Below are 23,217 nucleotides of genomic sequence, written 5' to 3'. Positions count from 1 at the left end.
TCCCAGGATGGAGATTCATCACTTCTCTAGGCAACATATTCCAGTGCTTAACTGCTCTCATGGTGAAGAATTTTTTTCCTCTGCCTAACTGGAGTCTTTCTTGCTGCAGCTTRCGTCCATTGCCTCTTGCTCTTCTGCTGTGCATCTCTGAAAAGGGTATTGCTCTGTCTTCTCTGCAATCTCCCTTTAGGTATTGGATGACTGCAGTAAGACGCCCTCACCCTTTTCTTTTTAGGCTGAACAGAGCCTTCTCTCTCAGCCTTTTCTCACATGCTGTGTGTTCCTGGTCCTGAACCCTCTTGGTGGCCCTCACCTGGGCTCRCTCCATAATGTGTCTTGTATAGGAGAGCTCAAAACTGGACACAGCATTCCTGATGTGGCTGCACAAGAATGAAGGGAAGCATCGCTGCCCTTGACCCTTGCTAATGCAGCCAGGCATGTGGATAGCTGTCACCAAGACAAGGGCACACTGTAAAACTTGCTGTCCACCTGTTCTTCCAGGTCCTTTCCTCAGGAGCTGTTAACTGTCCAGCCTACTCTATTGAATTGGACAGCTCCACTCAAAGGACAGGACTTAGTATCTGTTACTGTAGAGATTCATGAAGTAGCTGTTGGCCCATTCTTTCAGCTTGTTCAGGCTCTCCCAAATGTGAGCTTCACCTTTCAGAATATTGACCACTCCTCCCAACTTAGGGGTATTATTAAAATGCTACTAATATAACTAATATGTATATAATGATTAAAGAAATCAGAAAAAAATCTCATCAAAGAGAAGGTATGACCTGTGTTTGTAATGTTATCACACATTCTCAGAACAAAACAATTTTGAGATACAGTCTAAATTTCTCTTAAAGATAGTTTGCTTTCAGTCCCAAGATACATGCTAATTGATGATAGCACAGATTTTGTGCTGCATGCAAAGTCTCAATTGTATTGAGAAACTTCAAAGGGGACTCTTTAGTAAAAATCTATAAATCTTAATGCAAATGGCAAACCAAGAACTCTTCTAAATCACACAGACAATTAGATTTGGTTCTGTTAAATTTCACTGAGTTCTTATAGAGAGGACCTGTGATATACTTCAAATATTTCTGTTAGCAAAACATAAGTAATTTAAAATACATGGGATGACTGAGGAAGAAAACACAAAAATAGTTGACAACAAAAAAAAAAAGAATGTTAAAGGTAGTGGCAAACACTGATTATAAACCACAAAGTCTTCAGAGTGTGAGGAGTGATCTCTGAATTCTCATCCAGCAAAACACAACTGCAATGAATATTTACTTGCCACCTTATTTAGCAGCATGAGCAAAAAGAGCTATTATAAATAAATAATGCCATACTGGTTTCACTGCAGTTATCTTTGTGTTCTATTTTTAAATCAATCACACTGAAAGACAAAGAAATTGTGGAAAAGACCAAGTCAAACATCTAAATTGTAGTTTCTATTTTTGTGTTAACTGCCATCCTCATTGATTTGCCCAAGGTTTACTAGCACGAGGATGTTGTTGGCAAAATTTGGCAGGTGTCAGAATACCATTTGACTGCTTCTTGAATTAAATGTAGGTTTTAAATGTAAACATATATGATCTGTTTCAAGGTTTCCTTAGTATATCAGTAAAGTTTGGAAGTGATTTATAGGGAGATAAATTTACAAAGGAGAGCAATATAGATTGTCAATAATAAAGTTGTGGCTGGGGAAGGAGTCATGTTCTATCTTTGTTCTATAACTTTATACAATGTCCTACTGGCTGTTCTTGCTGCAGTACCTTGCCTCTGTTCTTTGATATACAAATGAAACATCCTCGCCAATGTAGTTGTGCTGATAGTAGTGAGTGACTTACATTCATCCTATTTGTCCTTGGACCTAGTTTGAAAGCTATGTTATTCTTCAGTGCAAGCAAAACTTTAACTGTGTCACTATCATATTATGAAAACTTTGAGTGTATATTTAGTAACTCATTTGCTCTGCAAAACCAAACCCAGGTCAGAGCCGTATGGTACAGTTTAACTTAATCCAGTGCATATAGAAGGTTGTAAAGAACTTGCAGGATATGGATGCAAGATAGGCTGCATGTTGTCCAGCTAAGCTGAGGAGTTTGATGACCCCAACTTCTCACCACTGACCCCTCACAAGGCAGTTCATGCCCTTATGATATTGCCCAGCCCTCTCTGTTGCTCTATTCCACTTAGATCAGGGTTGCACCCTCCCTGTTGGAATTCGCTTGGAAAGCTGGAGAAAATATATGTCCAGCAGCTTTTCTTCAGTGTCTCTATTGTCATTTTCTGCAAAATGTGATGTATTTTGCAGAAAACATTTAATATAGGTTAGTGCTTGCCAGGTATTGATAGTTAACTAGAAAAGTACATTGTACTAGCAGGTTAGTCTGCTTAATTCTGTCTGTGTCATTCATAGTACACATTGGAAAACCTTCTTAGCCAGAATTTACCTGCTATAGGGAATAGACAAACCTTTTGCACTGATTCTATGCAAATGGTTCCTAATGTCAGTTCAGATAAGCCTTCAGATGCCTATGCTTACCTCACCTCTGCCCATGTATCAATAAAAAGTAAATCCTCAGTACATAGCTCTGTCTGGAAGATAGCTATCCCCTAAAAATCTCACCAATGAGAAAARTATGCTCATAACAGATCATCTTACTTGAGTCAGTAGATAGCCATGCYGATCTTGATGCTGGTATAAAACCAAGACACTATAGCTCCATGTCTGTGTCTGAAAATCTTGAAAAAGGACTAAAATGTGGCAAAGAAAAATCAAGAGATTTGAATGCCAAACACCAGTTAGTTCTGCAATATTTTCTCTGTATAGTCAACATGTCACGATTATATTCTTTAATATTACAAATTCTTGTGGAATGAAGAGTACATACACACCAGTGTACTGTCCAAGATACAGAGATCACTGCTTGGCACTTGTGACTTAGAATATGTTTTTCTAAATTTTCTAAAATAAATACGTATTACACAGTTATATCATGTGGATTTGTTGTACTAGAAATGCTTTGTGATTCTGACCCTGCTACCTATACAAGAAGCTCTATTTTAGGACCTTATGTACTGCTTTGGACTAGGAGAATGGATTGAAAGGGTTTTTTTTTTTTTGAACATAATATAGTGCTGCAATACTAAATAAACAGACCGTATCTATTATTTTTCCTTGGATTTGGGGCTTAGAATGAACAAGACACATCATCTTTGGGAAAGAAAACAAGGGCAAATTCAGGACTTCTTTGACTGCTGGGTGTTTGATTGTTGATTTTTAGGAACAATTTTTAAAGTCACAGAAATGTTTTAGTATATAAATCATAATCTTCTTCCTGGAGATCTTTCAGTGTTCAGGTTTTCACAGCGAGCTTTCTTTCTTTATTATAGGCTTTCTTCATTCAGTGCCCATACTCAGTTGAGTAGCCTTTTTGGACTCAAGAGAGAGTCCTTCAAAAGAATATAACCTAAAACAGCCAAGAAGTAGCCTCCTAATATAAATTTATGACTCCCTAGATGCTAGTTTCAAATTAATTGTTCTGGGGACAGCAGATGGAAAATAATATTCTTGATCATATGTATATAATGAGAGCTGGAGGTGCTGATTTACAAGATCTCATAGGAGTTTTTGGATCGGATAAAGGGGAATGTATGGAAAAGAAATCCCTCACTACTTTGATATCCAGGACCTTCGACAAAACCAAAAACTGACTAAACTATTTTGCTTTGGGTCTGCTTGAGTTTAGAATCTGGGAATGACACCTGACTCTAATATTCTCCTCAGCTGCCAGGAAGATGGAGCAAGGAGGAAGCAGATAACACTTTCTAGGACACAGACAGAAAGGACTTCAAGGATCTTTTTTCATTGAAGCTTCCTCTGCATGACATAAAGGCACCTGGAGCAGTTCTGCAATCAACTCTTGCAGTAGGGGCTATCTAAACTGCTGTCCTTTAACCCTCCTTGTTGCATCTACCTGATTATGACATTCCCCTTTGATTCCTTGTTTTTCTTCTTCCATGAACAGGCTTCTTTTTGCCTGTGTTTTTGTTGTCCACTAATATACTCTCCCACCCCCCTTAGCTCTAGCCTTCTTCCTTTCTCTCACGTATCTTTCCTTTCCCAGTTTTCTCATTCATTTTTTCTAGGCTTATCCATTGCAGAAAAAACAAAGCCTTTTCTTCAGTAATAGCATGCATGCATAAGTTACTGATATAGCCAGACAAAAAAACATGCACTAATTTTCCTAAAATAGATCAACTCTTTTTCTGAATCTCTTAATTAACTCTATTCCTAACAGTCTCCCTTCTTCCCTAGGCAGCAGCACAATCCTTGTGCTCTCTGCTGTCCTCCTTTTCCTTCATTTCCTCCAAGCATGGGCAGCTCTTTCTGTACGTTGGCTCTTCAACAGCAGCACTCTTATTCTTGGTATGGTAGGAACTTCATCCTGCCCTAGTTTATGCAATATATTTTTCCTCCTTTCTGTGCTATTGGTTGCTATAGCTTGTCATATACACCCTGCTCCCCTTCTGCTACTGCTTCAGCACTCCAGATTTTCTGATTTGCCTTTCCTACTGCTCCACAATGCTAAATGATGCAGAGAACCTCCTACAGCCAGAAGGTGGTTGTGATTTTTAGCAATGATGTTTGTGATAACTATTTAAAGCGTACTTAAGAAGACACATAACAAGTAAGTTTGAGGGAAGAAGTAGTAATCCACCTGCTACCTTCCTTCTAGCTAGCCCTTCGATTAGATATTAAGTTAAGGTTCTCAGGAAGATTTAAAACAACCCACTGACAGATACAAGCTAAAAAACAGCAGAGAACGTGATAGTCCCCTCCCCAAGATTTACTACATCCTTGCACTGCTTTTGGGCAGAAGTGTTCTGTGCTGACAAAGGAAGAGCTTAAGAAAAGGAAACAACAAACCTTATGCTTTTCAGTGCTAGACCCCACTACACATTCTCAGCAGCTCCCTCCAGGGACTGAAAATTATTCAATGCCTAACAAAACATGCTAGTTTCTTCTTTCATAAAGGACAACAAAAAATTATATTTATGAAAAAAGCATAAATAAATGACTTGCAATGTTTTCCTCACTTAAAGCTACGTTCTACTGTTGGATGCACAGAATTAATACACAAGGTTTGAGGGGGAAATTATTTGATGCACAATGAATAACACTACTGTCTTATACTGTAAGTATAAAACAGGATGGGATAAATTAGAGTAGAGTCTGTGCATATTTCTGGTAAAAGGCATTTCTTACTGCAATCTAAATTGAGATAAGGCACACCAGGTGGAGATCACAGGTAGTCAGAGTGCTGGACACTTGCTCTGCTACTTGTTCGTTTGCATTCTAATTCCTTCCTTCTTTGTTATTCTTTTGCTCTTCTCCATTGTGTGCAGTTTGAAATCAAACTCTAAACCCCTAAACTCCCTCTAGAGTCTCCACTGCTCTTGTAATATTACCAGAAGCTGCTCAACCATTTTCATTTGGTCCTGTGTTAGACATATAATGGAAAGCGCTTTCAAACATACATCCTTTTTCCTCCAAAGTCAATCAATATTACAATCAATGTTATATCATACTTTCAATTAAAATATTACCACAATGGATATATCTAGAAGGTTTCTAGAATTTCACAGTAAGAAATCTATTACTTTGAATACACAAGTTGGCCAAAATGATTGAATTCTTGAGGCAATGAAAATGATACTGGTGATTTTATTCAGCATGTGTCCATACGATTTTCCATTTCAATTCCACATTTTTTTAATGCTTTTCTTATAATGTTCTGAATGCTATCTTCAGATTTTTTGGAGTCCCTTAAAAACGTTTTTAAGTTGTTCACCAGAAAACTTAAATTTTAATGATTAAATAACAGGAGATTTATATACATCGGAGGTTTCTCAGATACTGGGCTCTAAGTACATACGATGTCTACTGAGTAAAAAGAAAAAAAAGAAGAATCCAGTCATGCAAATCATTTTACAAACCATGTTTCATTTGCTTTAAAAAGTTTTACTCTGTTACTGGCACATCATTTTAAAGTTAAGGAGATAATTTTTTTTAACGTTGCTTTGTCCCTTTCCATCTGTTTGTTTTGCCATTTTGCAGAACTGACAGGTCACATGCTACTGTAGAAGGTACTGGAAGGTTTAGTAAYGGTTCTGCTACCATCAGCCACTCCAGACTTTGGAGTGAGTGGGTTTAAAAAAATCACCTAAACTCCAGTTAACTACACTGGTTTGTTTCTGAACAGCACACCACAATATCAGCATAGATGGTGTATGGTAGCCAGTTGGTTGATTCCACTTAATAATTTTTTCAATGCTAGAACCTTTCATCATCGTAATTCTGTTCCATTTATGAATTAAAGGTCATATATAGAACACAAATAAGGTCTAAATTTAGTCACAGCAGACCACAGTTCCACATAAAGACAAATCTTCAAGTTATGTTGACCTGCTAGGAGACAAAGATAAACAGCACAGCAAACATGTACCTGCAATGCACTGCTTCCCTATTAAATATTAACTGTTTCATTTACATTTAAATGAATTGAGTAGTAATGGATAGACTTTCCAGTACCACTGTTTGGGGCTGCTGTCATGGAAAGAAGCTGCAGACAATGTGGTTCATATGGGGGCTAATGATGCCAACTCAACCTCCACTCAGGTGGCTTCAATGACGATCGGTCTCCAATCTTGAAATATAATCCTCAACAGCTTTTTTTTTTTTCTCTTCCTTTGTAAACACATCTGTTTATAAATAACTTAGGTGTCTCCTTGACATTCATGGTATGTAACTGAAGCTGAAATAGAAAAGGATGGGTGGTGTACAGCACTGAGGAGATGTCATAGTACTTCTGTTTAGCATTTTTGCCAAGTGCCGGTTGCTAATATCAGCCATCAGAGACGGGTGGGGTGACCCACCCATATTTTTCATGGGTCTTCACCAAACTCTTAAATGTTGCTTCAGCTTCCTTACGACTGAATGACTTTTTTGATTTGCCAGCTTTTCTGCAGATACGGCCCTGCACCAAACAAAAGAGAAAACCTTCATTAAACACATGAATATGCAGCTGAAAACCACAGTTGGAAATTTTCAACAAATTGGACAAACAGGCATTCATTTATGGATACCACAAAAGAGTCCCCAAACTGGGGCAAATATGTTATTGGTGATGATTAAAAAAGATATGCAGTAAAGGAGAAAAGACATCTGCTAGGCTATTTTTTCCCAGAGAAGCCATGTGCTGGCACCCTGCCCTGAGCATAGTGAAAAGCCACGGCTGCTCATCTCTGTTGTGTGAGGACCCATTCAAACAAATGAAGGGACCTTTGCCATAAGATGTTTGGAGCATAAGAGTGTTAAATCTTCATGCCTGCATATGATCACGAGTGCAGGCCTGAGCAGAGATCATGGCATTTCTTAACAACCTTATAAACAACTTGCTTCCAAACTCCATCAAAAAACCCTATTTTGTTTACTCCCTCTTCACAACACATTGGTTTGATGATAAATGAAAATGTAAACACTCAAAAATACAGCATCTTTATTAGTTTGGAATTAAATTTTACCTCTAAATGCACAGCAGGATATAATTTCAAATCTCTAGCAATGTAGACATTTAATGAGTTACGAATAGCTTACCTCATTTTGCACATTGGTCCATGGCAATTACCAAGTAACAGAGACACGAGAGAAATACAGCTGCAGATTTATCCTACTCTACAACAATAACACTCTTTAAAGTATTTATGTTTATTGGATTTGTCACATTACAGACATCTATTATAGTCACAAATCTAAAAATTTTTATAAACTGATAGACTGTCCTGAAAACTTTTGTTTCAATAAATAGTATTTGATGAGCAGATACTGTACTACAGTATTACAGTTATTAAGAACCAAATTAATATGTTCTCATTTTTACACTCTTTTGCTGAAAATGCTGGGCCGGGTTGTATTTTTTGCTTCCCATGTTTTGCTGCCAGTTTGGAATGTAAACTGAAAATTGCCATTCTTAATCATATGTAGCAAGTAATAATGAAAAAAGAAATAGGTATGTGGAGGAAAAAAAGGGAAAAAAGAAAAGCAGCAATCGACTGTGTCCTCAGAGTATCAAAATTATTTTTACAGACTAAAATGAATGAGGTTACTTTGCAKCTGGGACAAATCATCTCCTCCTAGAAAGTTGTCACAATATTGCACAGTTATGCTTTTGTGTTCAGCACTGCTATCATTACAATAAAATTATGGCCATAAGAGTTTAAAAAGCTGTTTCCTACTCCTCTTTTAATGAGTAATTTTGATATGTGGTTTCTCTTGTTTCAGAGCCTAGCCTATCTAAAGATTAGGAACAGCTTCTAATTGCCAGACTGGATTTATTCACAGCCAGCTTATTCCCATTTGGTTCTGTGACAACATAGTTCTGTCTTACAGCTATTTTACCATTTGATGTTTTTACTCTCCTTTCCCCTGGCCTCTGTTTATTGGCTATTAGTGTATTGCTTCTTAAATACTCTTCTGCTGGCTAAACAGCAAAGACAACTACCCCATCCCCACACTATTTCAGCAATTAGTGTTTCTCAAATGAGGATGATCTGAATGGTACCTGATTTAACCAATGTAATAAATTTCTCAGTACATGTTCCTTCTTAGTTCTGACAAAAGGAATGATTCCATAAAATGGTAATATTTTTCAAAATCTCACGAGTCTTAGTTCTAACATTGCTTTTCTCTCAAGAATTGCTATTCCAGCTGGGTGTTAAAAATGTAAGACATTCTCATTGGTTAATTATCTTACATATCCTGTAGGAGTATTTTTGTTATTACAAAACACATTTTCTATTTTCTTCGTAAACCAGGCTGCCTTTGGAAGCATACTTAGAGAAAAATAGGAAAAGAAAAAGTCCAACAGCAGGTGAAATCAGCACAAGAAATGATGTTCTCAAAATTTCACCAATGAAGTACCTTTGAAAACAAATATAACTTCATAGACCTACTCCACTACTTAATTTATGGATTAGGTCCATTTGCCATCTCTTGTCTTATACATACGATTTTTTATCTTTTCAGGCTTTGATACCTCTTTGAATTGTTTKCATAGCACCTAGTACAGTATGATCTATGTCTTCCTCAACTTTGTTATAGTACTCACACTACTCTGTACCTAGAAGCAGGATTTTTGTATTAAGATCAACCATCACTCATATTCAATGTCAACTACCTATTGCTTTGAAACAAGGAATGTACCAATATTTTGGCCTTCCAACACTGCAGTGACTATCATGCCATCTAAAATGTAGTTAGAACATATGAAATGAGCATCTTTCCATAGGTATTTCATACTTGTAATTAAGGTAACAAATCATTAAATCTACTTCTAAAGTGCACTCAGGCACCATATGCAGGCTGTATGTAAACTGCATCATCAAAGACTAGCTAACTCTACCAGTTTCCATGTTTGTATTTCCACATACTTATACAGCAGCTACGGGTGGCATGGTTAGCACTGTCTCTTATTAACTGATATCGTGTTGGGTGTTTATAACTTGGATAAAATTTAACCTTGTGGGCTGAAAGTTTCCCTGTTTGGTGCCTCATGTAAATCTGAGGTAGAGAGAAAGAAGTGTGGCATTTCAGTCAAAACAATTCAGATGTTTTTTACACTATACTGGAGTGATATTGACTGTGTTAATGATTTTTAGCAAGTTACCATTCCCACAAAACTTTTCCCAAAGTTAACTAAAAATGATGTTTTGCACATAATTATAAAAGAAAATGTCAGACTGTGATTTTAACAGGCACAGTTACCAGTTCTGACTATAGGATGTTTTCAGGTTGCCACTTAAACATATAGTCACTTTAACTCTGGCCAGGAGACTAGGAGCTGCTGCATATTGCAAATATGATAAATACAGTAAATATGGTATGTAAATACTATACAGCTCATAGCACAGTTGCACATAATTGTATATTGCTTAATCTCTAAACTATACAAGTTGTCACTGTGTCCATGGTAAGAAGGCTAGATCACTTGCAGAGCCAATGTTTTGATGCACCCAGCACCCAGTCAAGAAAGGACATCAAACTGATATCTGAACAAGATGAGAACATACCACAGAAGATTAAGAGCAACAAAGAAAATCCAAGAAAGCTTTTCATAAAGATATTAATGACATCTTTAACTCTAAGAAAGTTGTACCAGCGCTTATTTAAATATTTGCAATACTTTCAGACACTTCTCATAGCTGAAAAAAACTAATTAAAGAATCAGAGAGAACATTTCAGTTTTACTATCTGCTGTAACTTTATGCATGTATCAAGATAGAATTTTAACAAGCCAGAAACATACAAAAGGTGGAAGGAATGCTACAGCATCCAACTGTKTTTACAGAGCAATGCTGAAATGCATGAGGATGCATGTTGCACTGAGCCTTCTCACTCATCTGTGCTCCTACTATACCTAATTTACATGGCACTGTGAGCAAATGCACATCAATCACCCGCTCCCTGTCCGAACTAACAGTTTTCAACAAACAGCTGCAACTGATCCAGCTAGAATCCTGTTAACTGTGCTGGGAGAGGACCTCCTGGGGTACTGTCTGCTACATGTAGCCTTTTCAGGACCCTGGTGATACAGAGGGACCACTCCCTCCATCCATATTCAGCAAAAGACCTCACGTAAATCTCACACAGAATTTGGCACCCTCATTTACACAGCACTGTGGGCAAACTGTGTGATCTGGCAGCTTGCTCACTTCTTAGGGATGCCACAGCAGTTTCCACATTTTTCCCAARCCATCGGTGCATCTCTATGCCCCCTGCTCTAGAATATGGTGTGACATTGTAGAGCATCCTCAGCAATATTCAGCTCAACATCTAATAGGTCTTTAAAGTCTCTCAGAGTTGTTATCAGCAATTTACTGTATCTGCTCTTCCCCAACACCATGTCATAAAGTAGTCCAAAGACAGACTTAAGTCATGTACAGATATACCAAATACAATGCCTCTTTAGCTTTGCAATCCCACTACAATCATGCTTCCGCCCACATTAGGCCTATGTGTCATGAAAAACATTCCTAACATTTCTTCTGGTATTTCCAGAATCAGGATGGCCTCAAGGGGATTTCTGTGGCAGCAATGAAAGGATTTATTTCTTTTGTCAACTAATCATAGTAGCTCCCAGACACAAAACTAATGGTTTGCTCAATGCCATAGTGTACAGTGTCAGGTGTTCTTCCACGCTGTATTAGTTTGGGCACTACCTGAAAGCAATGAACTACTGAACAGTGACCAGCCTCTCACAGAACCAGAAGACCACAGAAGTGTTGGTTGGAAGGGACCCTGCAGGTCTCTAGTCCACCTTCCTGCTTGGATCTGGACTGCCAACTGAGGTCCGGTCAGCTGTGGCACTGTGTAGCTAGGCCTTGAAACCTCCAAGGATAGAGGTTTCACTCTGGTTCGTACTGATACAAGTCCCAAATTTTAAGAGATGCATTATACTCAGCCATCAGTTCTTAAATGATTGAGGTTATCCCGAAAATGATTTAAGTCCCTGTGCTGCACAATGCTGTAATCTCCGAGATGATACAGTCTTCAAGCCCATGCAGACTTTCTTTTCTTGTCTAGTTAACAAAAAATATATTTATTGTATTGTATAATTGTATTTATTACAAACAGTACACACCCAACTCAAACTCAGAAGCAAGTAGGCCTTCATGCTATTARCACTAGTTTTAAYGTGAACTCTTCAGTCCTGCGTTCCTTTTGTTAATTCTGTATAAGCAAATAACTCGAGATTGGTCTTCCAAGGACAAACGATACTTGCCTTCCTGACATGGGGCTAAATATGGGCCATAATTTAAGATGGCATAAGGAAGTATGAGTGAAGTTTAATCTCCTCCCTTCACCTCTTACATGTGTGCCACACTGCAGCTTTCTGTACTCACAAAGAAGCAGGTTCTAGGGACCCATCAACAGATAAATGGCAAGAGACAGAAAATGAGCAAAGGTTTGGACAGGCACACAAAAGACAGGAAGATTTCACCATGACACATTGCACCTGTGGTGATCCTTCCAAAGACAGGAAGGACATCTGCAAGTATGTGCCCCATTTTCCAAGTAAGTTTGTTGTCCTAGGCTTCTCCATGGATGATACAAAAAATCAGATTTTTCTAAAAGCTGGAGCACAATATGAGGCTCTAGTATATCTCATGTTCCACTAATGTACCAGTGACTAATGGGTTTTGACCTCAACCGTTCAAAGTTGTATACTACACAAATATAGTCKTATGTTTTCAATTAAGTAAAAGAGGTATTTAATGTTAAAGATGAAACCGGTCCTTTTTAGAATATTTAAGCAAGTTTTAGAGAAAAATATTTCTACTGGCTTTAGAGAAACTATCTGGTCATTAAAATTAAAGCAATGCTTAAATGGGCTAATATTACGCTTTCAATGCAACAACTGACTGCAATAGGCCATACCATCATTTTTAGAGTTTAATGTATACCCTCTCTCCCCTCCCTATTACATGGTTTTAATTTCTTTCCTTAATGTACCGAYGAGACACAGTTAAACATATCTCAGAAATGACATACAATTTATATTGCACTATATACAATTATTAGCTATAGCTAAAATGTAGTATAGAAAAATGACACAGACAAATGCTCTTAATGTCACGGCACGAGTGAATTAAAGATTGCATGTTTTTTCTGCAAATGTGTAATTTCCAATGCAATATTTCTATGCCCTTTTAAACTCCTTTGTAAGAATAATTCCTAGAAAGAAGTGGAAATTCAGTAAATTCCAGCTTTGGAGCATACTATGAATTGTTCTTTTTTGGGAATGTGACTATTCATTGCCTAGAAAAAGAAATCTGAGTTCCACCTGAGTAATTATTAACAGTCACTAGTCTGTGTGCAGTCTATTGCAACTAGTTCTTAATCAATACGAACACCTACAGCCCTAATCCTTGTTTGACAAGGTACAGAACATTGCACTGCTTTTCCTTGCCTTTCCCTTTAGCCAACACAGAGCCAACAACATCTATAACAATCCTCTATATAGCTGAGGATTAAGAAACTTCCTCCCCATGTTTTAAGGGTAGGATGAACTTTGCTCTGGCAAAAGGACAAGAGAATTTTGACAGCTAATGACATTCTTGGAATATGCCTCTCTAACTCCTCTAGTGCTGCAGATCTGTTCTTACAATATGGATTAAATTAGCCTAATGGTGGGCTTCTGCCAAAAAAAAGTCCCTCYTATCTGCCATCAAAAGGTCACCTGCTAGACTAGCTGACACGAGTCATTTTGTTTGTCAGTGCTCTGTGGAGCCCCCTGGACTACATCTTTATGGAATCAAATGACAGCAGTTACCAAGAGCAGGTTTTAGTCCACGTGACAAGGCTGGGAACATGGCAACCCTTTTTTGGGTCAGCCCACTGATCATCCACCTCATTCAACTGCAGTTAACCAAGCTAAACAAAGCCACAGTTGTAAACCAAACCAAAGCAAAACAAACTCAGGCCAACCCAACCCATCCCAACCCTATCCAACACTTCTTCATACTGGATTCTAAAGCCAAAGAAGCTACAGTCCACAGAAGACCGGACGAGTGCCACAGGGAGAAAAACACTGCTTAGCTCCACATTTCCCAAAGTTTCACCACGAGAAAAAACAAAACTGAAAAAACAGACTAYATTTAGGAACACTTAACTGAGTTAGGACCAAATATGGCAGCATTAGGGTCACAAACCGATGTGCTTTTTCCTCTTCTATTTGTATGAATGTGTCAGTCTCCTGACTATATTTGTTTCATATTGATCCACATGGACGTCTACTCATATAGCATCTGTTTCTGAGTGCTTTAAGAATATATCTTCAGATCATCTACGAAAAAAAAAGGATTATGTACATTTTACAGATCAGAAAGAGGAATATAGYGATGTTATGTGGCTTAACCACAGTTGTACCTGAAGTCAGTGACAAAACCTGGAAGCTATACTTGGATCATCTCTCCTCATGCTAAGTGATAAAACCTGACTATGAGAAGTATTTGAGCTCCAGGCCATTTCATAAAGCTGTCTTACTCTTCTTTCCTCAGGTTCATTTTCTGTCATCTTTGGACTTAGATTTGGGATAGTTACCAATTTATAACTCTATCAAGAGGTCATTGTGGAAGTTCCATGAATTTTGAAGAGCCTGTGCAGAAGAGGATTAAATCTCTGAGGATGTTTGATTTGACAACATGCACGAAATCACAAAGTAGATAGAAAAGACATTTTTCATCAACAGAACTTGCATGGGCATGAGCAAAGCATGTGGCATGCCTCTGTCCCACATGGCTGAGTACAGGCATAAGTTATGTACCACTCCTCAATCTGCCTTTTAAATGGGATGGAGCAAGTTAGATTGGTACCTTGATTCCATTTCAGAACAGAATTCATTTGAACACCTGAAGTATGGTGGCCATTTACCCATTTGTACAGACCAATATGGAGTGTAAGTTCATTTTCAGCAAAATATACCTACATTTTCCCCTATCTTATGCTTTTTCATGTTTTTAATCAAGTGAGAAAAGCGAACAGAAGTTAAGCAACTCCCAATGCAGTGCTGATTTCACTGCCTGCTAGGTTAGGTAACTGTACTGTCACAGTCCTGTGCAGCTTGGTCCCGCAACTTCTAGAATCTGTTCAAATACCACAGTTTTTAATTGGAGTTAGATTTGTGGCAGTCTTCAGCATCCTCCAGAAATGACTGTATAGACTATGACTGAACCATGTGTCAGACCAGCCCCGTATGTCATACACTCTCCAATAATATGATATAATTCAACAATAATTATAACAATAACTCAACAAAAGAATGGTATTCAATGTACAAGTTGGCCAACTGGATCCTGTGCACATTAAATTTAATATATAATTTGAGTCATTCAGGTAGAACAATCATTGCGACCTCTAAACTTCTCCCTGATTAACTGCAGAGAATCTGTTCTTGGCGATCCTTCCATACTCAGATATCCTCTGTGCCTAACATCAGCATTACTTTTTTTTTTGGACAGTTGCAGGAGAAGATAATTTGTAAACTGGAAACTGTATGGGATAGACTGAACACATCAAAGAAGGAGAAGATCTTCATTTTTTCTCCACAGTCCAAAGAAGTTCAGATGGGAAAAGAAACAAAAGTCTCACTTTGCAATAGGAGATACCCATTCAGAGGATATGCTTTGGATCAAGCCTGGCAAACATACTTCAATGAAATAAGGACCAGAATTATTGTGGAGTTACAGAAGTTCTATCTAGAAGACTCTGGCCATGCATGGAAGTCTCTGGGCATTGTGTAGACCCTAGGAAATCTGGGTATTTTCAAGGCTAACCTATTGAGGGAAGAGAAACTCTTCCTCACATTACAGCACAAATAAAAGAAACCAGTTCTATTTGAACACCTTCACTGAAGAAAATGAGGACTTCTTTTACAATTCAGGGAAGAGGAATTTTGCTCTTTGAGCAAATTTAGTTTTGTTATGATCCAGAACAGGAGATCACCCAAGTAATACACAAAGAATTAGTTCTACCTGATAGAAAAGCATGTTTCAAAGTAAGCAGTTTGTCTCAATTCAGTGATTTAACTTAATCGATGTCTATTCTAACAATAAGGATGATAACTGAAAGTACTTCAAAATCTCTGCAAAAAAATTCTTTTTTATGTTTTGAAGCATATGAAGAATGGAGATTATATTCCTTCTGCAGTTTAAAAGAATTAAAACAACCTCCTACTTCAATGAGTTGGAATCCTTGTGTCTTCATTCCTCTCAGTAGAATATATTTCCATAATAACACAGTCTATAGTCAGAACAATAATATATCAGAGTACACATGAACAGTGTTTCTTCCAGCCCATTCATTACTCCCAGCATCTCAGCACAGCAAATACATGCTCCCTCTTAAGCTTCAGCTTGAAAACCTGAGCTTTCTCAATGTCACTAAAAGAAAAATCTTAGAAGGCCAATACATTTCATTTTCCTCTGTTATTAAATAATATTATTTGCTACATCTTTGACTCAGAGTTTATATCTTTTCATGGGGTACAAACTCCATAATCACATTCTTTGTCTCCTCTGTAATCTTTGTATAGGAGTTGCTGTGTTTCTCAACCATAGACATAAAGTAACATTCCTTCCTTTGAGGGTAACTGGCATAATTTGCTCAACAAAAAGCAAAATTCAAGCTACTTTTATTTTTAAGGCCCTAATATGGTAGTATGGCTTCATATAATTTAGTGACCACTGTGGTCTCTGCACGTATCTGTAGCATTTGAGGTTATCTGATTTATTGATGGCAACAGGCCTCAAACTGAGTTATCTGGAGCATAGTGAAAGCCCACGGATTTGCAATTAATTTCTGCTATACGTACGTGAAAGTCCTSCAGTCTGCTGACCTTCTGGACACTATGCAAGTCCCATCTGCTATTTGTTCACTCATACTTTTGTTCAAAAGGATGAAGATGAAGCTATTTACACTATGACTGACAGCTAGATTCCATATTTGTTTTTCATAAAATAACCCTGGTGATTATATCACTCTATTGTTTCAATTCAGTAGGAGGCAGTCGTGATACTAGTATTTAAAAAAATGAAAGATAGATGAGTCTAATATTCGTCTAAGCCACATAACCCTTGAAGTAAACTAACAAGATTCAACTGAGATATTTCTAACTTCACAATGTGAGTGACGGAAGTACTAGATACTGATATTGGGGTAGAATTCAAGAAGTAGAATCTTAATTACAAATTGTATCTTGATTTTAATTTAAACCATAGAAGCCTCCGAGAGTGAGAGCACTCATAATCAGGGGTTTCCTATTTCAGGACAGCATATCCTGACAAAATTTTCATGCTCATCCTATTTCCTGGGAGAATGAGGGTGTATCTTCCTGAAAATGAAGAGCTTTTCACCTGATGTAATCCGCAGAATGATCTGGTAGCTGATAGCTACCTTTGGCTGGTAGACCTGTCCCCAGCATCCACTAAAAGAACTCATGAAAAGGARGACAAGACTGTTACTGATCATTTTTATTACAAGCTTAGGTCCAAAATCCCCATCACGTATAGCTACTTCAGTCATTCTTAAAAAAAAGTGAGCAACTCATGATGTATTGCTCCTACATTACCATACACCATGTTGTCTTCTTTTAAACTCCTACTAAACCAGAGCCAGATCATTCCTCTACAGTGAAAAGAATCATGGATTTATTTCACTTTTCAAATTGCCTGCTAACATCATCAAAGGAAATAAGCTATGGTATCTTTGCCTTTTAAATATAAAGTGCGAATATTTGGTTTAAAGTACATAAAATCCTCTTCCACTTTCGGACAAAATTCCTTTCTTCTCAGTTGGGATCGTATTATCTGCTGTCCCATTCAAGTGAGAGGATATTCTTTCGAACACTGATGCTGCCTGCAGTCATGGACATTATTCAATGATAATCACAAGTGACCTTCCATTTTTTTATTACTATCATATGACTGGAAGATGTTCCAGCTTTCTTTTTTCAGTGATTAAAAGTTATTAATATTATCAGGACAAGGAAGCCATCAGGAAAATTATAATAATAGATTAATTTAAAAATCTCTGCTTTAAAGTTCGTATTATTAACAAACATCTTTAAAGTGTGCCCCTAACAAGGAATAACACTAAACACACAATTTACAGAGCCTAGATAAACAGATATAAATGGGAGGTTCTGCCTAGATAAGAATGTTAAACAGTTGCCTCTAGGACAACAAACAACTGACATTTAAATTATTTTGTTAGTATCATCCTAATTCTTTGAGGGAAATCTCAGCCCAACAGCAGCTAATAGCTATTTTTTTCACTGGTGCAGCAGAGTCAAGACTTTGCCTGGTATGAGGGAAACCAGGGAGCAACAGGCTTAACAGGAAGCAAGCACAGTGTTATCCCCTTAAAACCAAAACTAGAGTTGAGTTAAGGACAACACAAAGTTTTTGAAATAAGATTCTGAATTTCAGACAGATAAACAGTTTTAGGCCTTTGATGTACTGAGAATTCCCCCCAAGATACCAGCTAGAGCTGTGTGAATAATTGATTTTTCAGCTGAACGGCTGAACCAACCAAACAAATCCCAACTTGTTTGTTAATTAACATGTTTTTCTCCCCTAAAAAATTGAGGGAAAAAAAGCATAGTTTGGAATTGCTGAATTGTTTCATTCAACCAGAAACTCTCTCTTTTCCATTTTAAATGTTTTTCCAGATTAAAAGCACTCACAGTGAAATACTGTATTTGTGATAGAAAGCGAGGGTACACATAGAAACACAAAGTAATTCCTGGCCTAACGGGAGTACTGCTGCAGCCCGTGACGTAGGGCATCCCTCAAGCATGGTCCGCTGAGGGATGGCTTCCTGCTTGCTGAATTTGGAGAAGCCCCCAGCCTACCTTAAAACTTCCCAGGAGACATGCTCAAGTTCACATTCCTGCTCAGGTCTAGGGAATCCTACCGGAGGTTTCCCCACATACAAGGGCAGTGCCTTAAGCACGATGCTAAAAAGCAGTGGAAAGGTGCTACTCCTCCATTTCTTCGATTCATTCCTTCAGTTTTCCTATGAGTCTAGCTCCTGGATCAAACGTCTCACTTGCAAAATGACAGAATTAATTATATGAGCTTTCATTTTACTCTTAAAAAAAATCTTTAAATCTTTTTTTTTTTTTTAAAAAAAAATATGAATTTGTCAAGAGTCTTGGCTGCCCCAAAACAAATTTTCAGTGTTACTTTCATTTGCTTTTTGATCATTCTGTTGGAAAAAWAAGCTATATAGATTCATAGGTTATTTTTAGATTCAACAAAAACTAAGTAGTACCGTAGTTTTCTCCAAAGAATTAAATACCACCRTTAAACAGCAACATTATAGTTAGTATTTGGAAACAGGATTGATAATAAACAGTGAATGAAATCAACCATCCTAGTTTTATCATTCAAATTAATAAAATTAAACTGTAAGCTGGTGAAAAGTTCAGGTCTGCCTACTCACATCTGCTGTCATATTAATGATACATATTTCCATACATGCCACAGGCTCAACTATTTACAATTTTGCACTAAATCGTCAAACTACTAATCAGTGACATTTCTTTTAATCTTAAAGGTTTTAATTTATTCTTGCAAATGCCACTAAAGGCCCCATCTTCCATATACTCTGCAAGGCAAATCCCATTAAAGACAGGGAGAAGGCTCCYGGCAACTGTAATGGGAGCTGAGTTGGATCCATACTGAGCCAGAACCTGCAAGTGGATATGGATACAGCTGTGAAGACTTACAAAGCCAGGCAGGGCATTATAATGCCRTATCAGCACAGCACCGGCTACGCCAGCTTCACAGTCCCTCGCTGGCGTGGGGACTATCAAGCATCGCTTGCTCATGCACCGTCATTTTTAGAAAGTGGAGATAGGACTAGTTCTTTCAACCTTTCTGAGTACTACCCTACCTAATACTTTGCACTATACAGTAGTACAGAATATTCACAATTAGCCTGACGTAAGTCATCATTATTTGGTCTTGAAGACTCACTGTGGCCAATGAGACTGTCTACAGCACAGCAGAAGTTATCCAGAATCAGCCCTGTAGTTTAGGGAAATGAAGTACCTGCATTTACAACATTTTTGTGATCCTATTTTCATTCAGGATTTACAGTCAAAATGAAGGTAACCTATAAAATACAAAATGAAATGGGAGTATAGGAGTGTCTGTTGTACTTTGAGCTGTATTATGCAATTGAATCAGGATTACATAACCCGGGTGTGATTACAGAAATGTGGCTCGTGTTACACAGAGCCTGGCTATGATTACAGAGCGGCAATCTATCACAGATTACAAGTCTGTAACTGAGAAATTCAATTTATCAATATTACCTATTAATATTTTAACTTAGAATGCACATCATGAGACTTTGAAATATGCATTTGATAACTATTTAATTAATAAGTTACTAACAGTATTTTTTTCAGCTTTTTTATTTTTATCCCACAAGCACACATCCATTCTCTTTTTTATAATTAACATCTTAAACTTCTGGAAGGATGTTACCGAAATTCTTTTATCTTAAATCTGTTCATTAATGATGCACACATAGAGGTCCTTTGTTACCAGAAATTATTATTACTTTCTAGAAATCTCTTCAATGGTTTAAGGAAAAAAAAAGTACCAGGTTATATAACATGTAACTATATATTTATTACTAATCAGATAATTTAATATGTTTCTTTAATTAGTCCTTCTGTGATCCCAGTAAACTTTCCTTTTATCTTTTTACATTCAACATTCAGTACTGCAGAAAGAGATTCAATCATTAAAAAATGGTGAGAATTTTTAGCATTATCCTTCTAAATCCTATTTAAAATAATGAGAAATATGATCATTATAAAAAAGAGATGGATTAGCAAGTAGTGAGACTAGTAGTTACAAAACTTTAATATACCTTGTGCTCAAGGTAAATCAAGGATCTTTTCTTTTTCTGGTAGATGTTTTTAATATCCCAAGGTGACCTAGGGAACCTGACCTCTTCAAATGAAGTGCAGAGAAAAATACTATCTGGTTAAAAAAAAGGAGCAGTAGGCCTGAATCAAACTGGGAAAAAGGTGGAAAATCCACTTACAAATGAGTCCATTAAATAATCAAAATAAATATTTTGTGTTAAGACAAACTGTGTCTTTATTTCTGCTCATGCAAGCAGTTTCATAGAGGGCAACAGGAGTAACCTCATTTTTTAAACAAATAAAAAAAGCACTATTATTTTACTCTTTCTGCCCTCCCTGATCTGATGCAAATTGAAGAAGTTACTTAGCTTCATTGACTGATAGACAAGGAGCTGTGTGTGTCCATTGAGTTGAAGGGCATCCATGAAGTGAAGCAGAAAAATCAGCCTGCCACAGCCATGTGTATGTTGCCCTCTACAATGACCATAAAGAAGGACAGGCCATGAGTTTCAGCTGAAATATTTACCCATTTATTTTAACTTCCCTATGAAATACTTCTTTTCTAACCATATTCTGCAGGAGGGAAAGAAAAAAGGATAATCTGCAGGAGAGAAAAAAAAGCATAAAACACCAACGTGTTCAGTTGGGAGAAAATGGCCTATCATTTGACATCCTGTGCTGAGGGATTTAAGAAACTGTTCCAGAAAGAAGACCTGGTAGAATTTTCTAACTGCTGCAATCAAAGCATGTATACTAAATTATTTGTTCTTTCAGGCAGTGAGATTTTTTAAAGGGACATGACTTTGCTAGCAGCTCAGGCAAGAAATCCAGGTGTGACTCTGGGCCAATCCTTTGTCTGGTGCATCAAATTGAAAACTGGGAAAAAAAGGGTGCTGGGGCAGAGAGGTCCCCTCTTCTCCGCCTGCATGATTTGCACAAGTACAGGATAGCACCCGATAAAGAGCCAGGAGCTGCACCAGGYGCTCCATCCTAAGGCAGTGGCAGGACTTCTAGCAGGGGACCAGCAAGTATGACTAATGGGTGAAGAGAAGGAGGCACAAATTCGAATCCTAAAACCCATCGAAACCTGACGGATCCCTTTTAGCGCAGTGCGAGGGAGGTATCCCTCAGGGACACATGTCTGGGTGCACCAAGCAGCAGCATCAAGCATAGGCACAAAAGACATGCAGGYGGACACCATGGAGACATTTGCTCCTTACCCCTCCAAGCTGCCTCACACTTCCTCCACACTACCSGAGATGGGACCCCAAAAGAGCAAAATGTTTGTCTCCATCTCCTTGCCACCGGTGACGCTCAGACCTCGGGGATAGGTGTCACCCCAGCTTGGACAAGGTCAGCCACTGGGAGGTTTGACCTGCTGCCTTTCGTTGTGCCCATCCAATACACACAGACACACACATGCACACACACACAGAGACGGCTCCATCACACGAACACCCTACCTGTCCCTTGACCAGGCTGGCTGCAAACTGCCTCATGACCGCTTCCACTGTGTAGGCGCTGGACCAGCCGCGGGGGGTAAGCAGCTCCATGCAGATGGCCCCGCCGTCCAGCACGTAGCCGTTCTCCAGGCGGGGGCTGAGCACCCGCATGAAGGGCGGCGAGAAGGGGAAGTTGTCGGGGAAGGTGAGGTTGAGCAGGATGTACTCCGTGTTGGTCTCCTTCATGTCCTGCCACAGCACCGAGTCCTTGTCCACCTGGTGCAGCTTCACGTTCCAGTCGAAGAGGCTCTCGTCCACCAGCTCCACGGAGATGAAGCGGTCGCTGAGGCGGGCGATGTCCTGCAGCTCCTTCATCAGCCGCCGGGTCCGCACTTGCGTGCAGTGCTGCTGCCGGCCGGCGGGCACCAGCGGCGCCGAGCCCGAGGGCAGCGGCCCCAGCGGCGCGGAGCCGGGCCGGCCGCCGCCGCCGCCCTGCGCTGCCTTGCTCTCCTTCGCCGAGCCCGGCTCCTTCGCCGCCTCCCTCGGCCTTTCCCGGCCGCCGCCCAGGCCGGGCTGCGCCGGCTGCCGCGCCGCCTCCGGCGCCTTCTTGCTCCTGTGGCCGCCGGGGCTGCCCTCGCCGCCGCTGCTGCTGCTGCTGCTGCTGCTGCTGCAGCCGCCGCCGCCCCCGGCGCTGGCCGGCGGCGCCTTGTTGCTGCTGCTCTTCTGGCTGCCCTTGGCCCGCAGCGAGGAGCCCTGCTGGCTGCTGCGGTGGTGGTGGTGGTGGTGCTTGGGGTCCTCCGTGTCCCTGTTGTGCAGCCGAATGAGGCCAATTTTCCGGAGCAGAGTGGCCATGTTGCGCGCGCCTCTATTTTCCTCCTTCTTTCTCTGCCTTTCCTTGTTTTTAACCCTCCGCTTGGCAAATGCGGTGCCCCCCGCGAGAAGGGAAGGCGCCGTGAGGGTGGCGAGCGCTCCCTCTGTAACGCGGGCGCGCCGAGCAGCGGCGCACGGCGGAGAGAACCGCCGCCGCCGCTGCGGGGAGGATGGATGCGGCGCCGGCCGCCGGCCCCGCCGCCGCTCGCACGCTGCCCCGCGCTAGGACTGCGGCGCGGGGCGTCGCAGCAGCGCCGGGGCTGCCCTCGGAGACATCAGAAGTTGAAAAAAAAGGGGGGGGGGGAAACGAGGGGGCCACCCCCGCCCCTCTTTTCTCCAGCACACACAAACCGCCCGAAATCGGTAAAACCGCTGGTGCCGCAGATGGCTTTCCCAGG

The 23,217-nt window shown here is 39.5% G+C and overlaps 1 protein-coding gene across 1 annotated transcript; it reads right to left on the bottom strand.

Moving 5' to 3' along the window:
- Window positions 1-5,725: 5,725 nt before the first annotated feature.
- UBE2QL1 (ubiquitin conjugating enzyme E2 QL1) lies at window positions 5,726-23,032 on the bottom strand. The gene is made up of 2 exons (XM_085309765.1): window positions 21,971-23,032; window positions 5,726-7,040 (listed from the first exon to the last, which is right to left on the bottom strand). Exons 1-2 carry the CDS (start codon window positions 22,799-22,801, stop codon window positions 6,909-6,911), a joined length of 963 nt encoding a protein of 320 aa, XP_085165891.1. The 5' UTR covers window positions 22,802-23,032; the 3' UTR covers window positions 5,726-6,908.
- Between the last annotated feature and the right edge of the window lie 185 nt (window positions 23,033-23,217).

The sequence above is a fragment of the Rhea americana genome, unplaced genomic scaffold (assembly GCF_003343005.1).
Source record: "Rhea americana isolate MKP2758 unplaced genomic scaffold, rheAme1 scaffold_302, whole genome shotgun sequence".
NCBI classification, from domain to species: domain Eukaryota; kingdom Metazoa; phylum Chordata; class Aves; order Rheiformes; family Rheidae; genus Rhea; species Rhea americana.
This window is presented reverse-complemented; position numbering and strand designations above follow the sequence as displayed.

Coding starts and splice junctions, on each gene's coding strand:
- UBE2QL1 (XM_085309765.1), bottom strand. CDS start 22,801: ATGGCCACTCTGCTCCGGAAAATTGGCCTCATTCGGCTGCACAACAGG. Junction 7,041..21,970: donor CCAGCCTGGTCAAGGGACAG/GTAGGGTGTTCG, acceptor TGTTTGGTGCAG/GGCCGTATCTGCAGAAAAGC.